The sequence below is a fragment of the Panthera onca genome, chromosome F1 (genome assembly GCF_046562875.1).
Source record: "Panthera onca isolate mPanOnc1 chromosome F1, mPanOnc1 haplotype 2, whole genome shotgun sequence".
NCBI classification, from domain to species: domain Eukaryota; kingdom Metazoa; phylum Chordata; class Mammalia; order Carnivora; family Felidae; genus Panthera; species Panthera onca.
This window is the reverse complement of record NC_138355.1, coordinates 68,496,819-68,501,600: the sequence shown is the minus strand read 5'-3', so window position 1 is coordinate 68,501,600 and position 4,782 is coordinate 68,496,819. Positions and strand designations below refer to the sequence as shown.

At 55.7% G+C, this 4,782-nt stretch overlaps 1 protein-coding gene across 1 annotated transcript; it reads left to right on the top strand.

Moving 5' to 3' along the window:
• Nucleotides 1-255: 255 nt before the first annotated feature.
• LOC132686702 (T-cell surface glycoprotein CD1e, membrane-associated) lies at nucleotides 256-4,128 on the top strand. Its single transcript, XM_060644581.3, has 6 exons — nucleotides 256-427; nucleotides 695-991; nucleotides 1,633-1,911; nucleotides 2,129-2,407; nucleotides 2,822-2,915; nucleotides 3,040-4,128. The coding sequence occupies exons 1-6, from the start codon at nucleotides 292-294 to the stop codon at nucleotides 3,212-3,214; spliced, it is 1,260 nt and encodes a 419-aa protein (XP_060500564.2). The 5' UTR covers nucleotides 256-291; the 3' UTR covers nucleotides 3,215-4,128.
• The last annotated feature ends 654 nt before the right edge of the window (nucleotides 4,129-4,782 follow it).

The following is a 4,782-nucleotide window of genomic DNA, read 5'->3' as shown; positions in this document are numbered from 1 at the left end:
GGGGTGGGCGGGGAGGGGGGACACAGAGAGCCCAAGTGTGGACTGGGTTTCTGCAAGGCCAGAAAGGTCTACGTTCTCCAGCGGGACCACAGGCTGCAGCCTGGAGTCCTGTGACGGTGGCTGTGCCCAGGGGTGGGGAACTCGGGGAGAAAAATCTGGAAGCCAGAGAGTGGCAGAGAGGGAGGGGAAATGAGAGCCCCGTGGGCCCACAGTGAGGAGGCGGGAGGGTTTCTCTGACAGGGAAGTGGGCAGAGGGTGAGGGTTGCCTGTGCGGGCGGCAGGGGAAGTCAGATGAAGGCGGGAGGGCCTGGAGGGCAGTGCCATCCGGGTCCTGCTGAGGCATCCTTCTCCTGCCGCGCCGCAATGCTGCTCCCGCTGCTCCTGACTTTCCAGGGACTTCTTCTCCACCATGCAGCAGGCACTGGGGGTAGGAAGGGCCCTGGGAAGACCCCAGGGGCCAGGGGCTGCAGGGTGACCTTCTGGGGGGCCTTGCGGGTGGGGCCTGTGCTCCCGCAAGATACCCTGGGCGTCCGCGCGCCAGGCTGGCTCCTGACACCTTCTCTTGCCCCACCTCGCTCTCTCCTTCTGGTTTTGGGGAGGGCTGGCTGGCCCGAGAGCGGCTGGGGTAAGGGAGTGCGTGCCATCCGTGCAACGGTCTCCGTCCCTCCCCCCCCATCCCCATCCCCATCCCCAGCATCCCAGGCCCCGCGTCCCCCTGGTCCGGCCGCAGAGGAGCCGCTGTCCTTCCACGTACTCCAGGCCTCCTCGTTTGCCAACCACAGCTGGGCACACTCGCAGGGCTCGGGCTGGCTGGGCGACGTGCAGACGCACGGCTGGGACACGGCCTTGGGCACCATCCGCTTCCTGTGGCCCTGGTCGCGGGGGAACTTCAGCACCCAGGAGCTGAACAACCTCCAGAGCCTGTTCCGGCTCTACTTCCACGGGTTCACCATTGAGGTTCAGGCCTTTGCACACGAGTTCCAGTTTGAATGTGAGTTCGGGGTTCCCAGCTGGGATTTGCCTCAAGGCTCCGGCCCCCTCGCAGAGGGGCTCTGACCTCCTCCGACCTTCCAGACTTGTTCCCTATCCCTGCCCCCTCCCCCCAGGGGTGGGGGGGGATCATGCTCTCCCTTCTGTGCCCCCCCACCGTATGCACCTGACGCCTTGCAAGGACACAGCCCGTCCCACCACCGCACACACCTTCGCGTTCTGGTTCCTTGGATGGTTGTCTCCTTGTGATCTTCTGCCCTACAGCCCTCCCATCCCCACCCCCCTCCCCCCACCCCCCCACCTCAGAAGACTTTCCCAGCCAGAACTCTGCCCTCTTTTCTCTCTGGCCTGAGAGTCCACCAGGCCCGGGTGTATCTAACCCCTTCCAAGTGAGGCCTCCCAGCCCAGCCCCCAACTTCCAGCACCTTCCCATCAGGCACCTGCACGTTCGTCATTCCTCAAGACCTTCTCACCTTCGCGTTTTCTTCCCACAACTGCCCTCCCTTCCCCGACCCAACTCCGGTGTGCCGTGTGATTCCCCAGCAGATTCCCCTTCCCTTGAATCCCTTTACTTCTAGACGGCTTACGCTTCCTCCCTGGGACGCTTTCCACATAGACTCTGTCCTCCTTGTCCACCCCCAGACCCCTTCGAGCTCCAGGTGTTAGCTGGCTGTACATGGCACGCCGGGAAGCCCTCGGGAAGCTTCTTCAACGGGGCCTATCAAGGCTCAGACTTCCTGAGTTTCCAAGGAAACTCCTGGCAGCCATCTCCAGGAGCAGGGAGTCGGGCTCAGAAGGTCTGTGCCGTGCTCAACCGCTACCGAGATATTAAGGAGATCGTGCTGAGCCTTCTCAGCCACACCTGCCCCCGGTTTCTGGCAGGAATCCTTGAAGCAGGGAAGTCCGAGCTGGGACGACAAGGTGAGCATCCCCAGGGCTTAGAGCTTCCTATGGGACTTTGCACTCTTTACCGTCCCTTTGAAATGTATGACAAGAGGCTAGAGAGTGGGCTATGTGGGTTTCAGGTTGTTTCCCAGACGAGAGAAGGAAGTGATCAATCCACCTGCTATGACCACTGAGTCGCTCAGCTGGGTCCCAGGTGCCCCCTAAGATCCACGTCTCCTTATCTTCTCTCTAGTGAAGCCCGAGGCCTGGCTGTCCAGTGGCCCCAGTCCCGGTCCTGGCCGTCTGCTCCTTGTGTGCCATGTGTCCGGCTTCCACCCGAAGCCTGTGTGGGTCATGTGGATGCGGGGTGACCAGGAGCAACGGGGCACCCGGCGAGGCGACGTCCTGCCCCACGCTGACGACACGTGGTATCTTCGGGTGACCCTGGACGTGGCGGCTGGGCAGGCGGCTGGCCTGTCTTGCCGAGTGAGACACAGCAGCCTAGGAGGCCAGGACATAATCATCCACTGGGGTGAGAAGGAGCCGGGACCTGGCTGGGAAGTGACAGTCGTCCCCGGGTCCTGGGGCCGCTGAGTGAGGTGCTTGGGAGACAGGTGGGGATGCCACACACAAGAGAACAGAAGCAGGAGGATGGATCCAAACCGGGCAGAGAAAGGCTGCTGTTAAATTCCAAGCAAAATGGAAGTAGAGAATTTGAGGCGCTCAAGAGACAAAGAAGGACCTGGCGATTTGGGGGAAGAGATGTGGCAGGACGATGGGGGCACAGACGTAGGAGGAGCTGAGTTGAGAGCTCCAGAAAATGCAGAGGGAAGTTTCAGGAAGGACCACGCCCCCGCGGCCCCGTGGAATGAGTGGCATCCACGGTGGCCGCTGCATAGAGAACCCCGAGGCCTGCGACTGACGTCCTTGTTTTACCCCCAACGAGGTGGAGAATGGTCCCCGTTGACGCTGATGTGTCTCGCCGTGCTGGTCACCCTGCTCCTGCTGCTGGTCCTGTGCTCCCGGCTTAAAAAGCTCAGGTGAACCTCTTCTTCTCCTGCTGTCTCGTCCCCTTCTTGTCAACCCATTCTTCTTGCCCCCATCCTCCCCTCTTTCTCTCGGATTTCCCTTCATCGGGATCAATACCCTCTTCCTGTCCTACAGCTCAAATGGGAAAGCCGTGGCTCCCCGTGCACCCAGTCCTGACTCCGCTGCAGTGGCCAGCGCCCGGGGACCCGGAACTTCTGGACGCCAGCTCCACGTGCCCCGGGAATCCTGGATCAAGAACAGACTTTTCAAGAAACTGAAAGCAAGCCTAAACCCACTCTGGCGACGTTAGCTTTCCCTCCCACAGAAAACCCGTTTCTGCTGCTTCTTATGCATGCTTCATACCTATAAAGAAAGCATAATTTTGATTAAAAAAAGGCTTATCGTGGCGGGCATCTTGACCCCTTCAGAAATCTTTATTTTATTTTATGTTTTGCTTTTTCCCGTCTGCCAGCAATATCTTTTTCTGCATTGGCCGTGTCTTCATTGCTTTGGATTCTTCAAACTCTAATTCAGAAGCTTCTTTCTCATGGAAGTTTCCCTAGATTGCCCAATTGAAAGATCTTCCAGGATTGCAAAGATGGACCCAAATACGTTCATCTCTTCCTGCTCTGAAAAGTGATTACTGAGGCTTTTGCTTTTCTGTTTTTTTTTTTTTTTTTTTTTTTTCTCAGTTGCTTGAAAGCAGGATACAGGTGTTTGTACTGGTACCTGTGACCAAAATTCAGGGCCCGTTTTCCGTGGGTGTTGCAGTCTTGAAATCCTTAGTAAAACTTGGAGAGACTGTATTTTCATTTTGTACTGGCCCCACAAATTATGTAGTTGGTTTAGAGCAAGATGTTTGTCAGTAAATGTTGATTGAAATGAATCCATTGTCAAGTTGAATGATGCTTTCTTAATCTATTCCCCTTTGACATCACTGCATCGCCTGGCCATGTTCTTATTAAAACTCCTTCTGTCTCCCTGTGTCTCTCACCAAAGCTGAGGGAGGCAGGCGAAGGCTCCAGACTTCACAGTGATTGGGGTGTCTGTGCGTCTTCAGAGATTTTTCAAGAAAATAATAACACAAGAGATGTCTCTCGTCAGAATGAGGGCGGGGCTGGCCTGCGGTTCCCATTTCTCGGAGACTGTGTTGTGACTACGTGTGTCTTCGTGTTGTATGTACCCAGGGAAGAAATTCCCACTTTGAGTGGTCGGTCAGTAAGAGGACATGGGGACCGAGGACGGGCAGAGCTAAGGTAGAGAAGGAAGAGAGTGATCAGACACTACGTGTTTAGTTTTCTTTATTAGTTTGGCTTATAATTATTGTCATTGTTATTTACAGTTTTCCCCTCACTTTTTAAAATATGGATTTTAAAATTATCTACTTACTTTGAGACCCCTGTGGCCGAGCCCGTTGGGATGCGGGAAGCTGTTCAGGCACTGAGTTCATGCAGATGTCCGGCCGACACCTTCCCGTAGGTAATTGAGCAGATTGTGCAGATTTCTTAGTGGACACGTGTCTCTCTTTATATGGGGGCATTTTCAAGTTAAGAGACAGGGTTCTGTGACCCTGTGCCCAGGCTGTACTCTTACCCATGAACAAGGTCTCAGGGTCAGGCCATCACCTTCTGCATCGCGTGCTCAGACGGCTTATACACCAAGTGTCTGGGGAGGAAGGCAGAATTTTACAGGGCTGTTTGGAGCCCTCTGTGATGAACTTCAAGGTTCCCTCACATGGCAGAAGGCCATAGGCGGTAGCCTCTATTGAAACGAAGAGGCTCATGTAAGGACTTGTCAGTTTCTAGCTCAAGTGCACGGTGCAAATAAATATACAGTAAAACCTTGGATTGCTAGTGACTTGTTCCACAAGGTGAGCAA

Coding starts and splice junctions, on each gene's coding strand:
- LOC132686702 (XM_060644581.3), top strand. CDS start 292: ATGAAGGCGGGAGGGCCTGGAGGGCAGTGCCATCCGGGTCCTGCTGAG. Junction 1,912..2,128: donor GTCCGAGCTGGGACGACAAG/GTGAGCATCCCC, acceptor TCTTCTCTCTAG/TGAAGCCCGAGGCCTGGCTG. Junction 2,916..3,039: donor TCCCGGCTTAAAAAGCTCAG/GTGAACCTCTTC, acceptor CCTGTCCTACAG/CTCAAATGGGAAAGCCGTGG.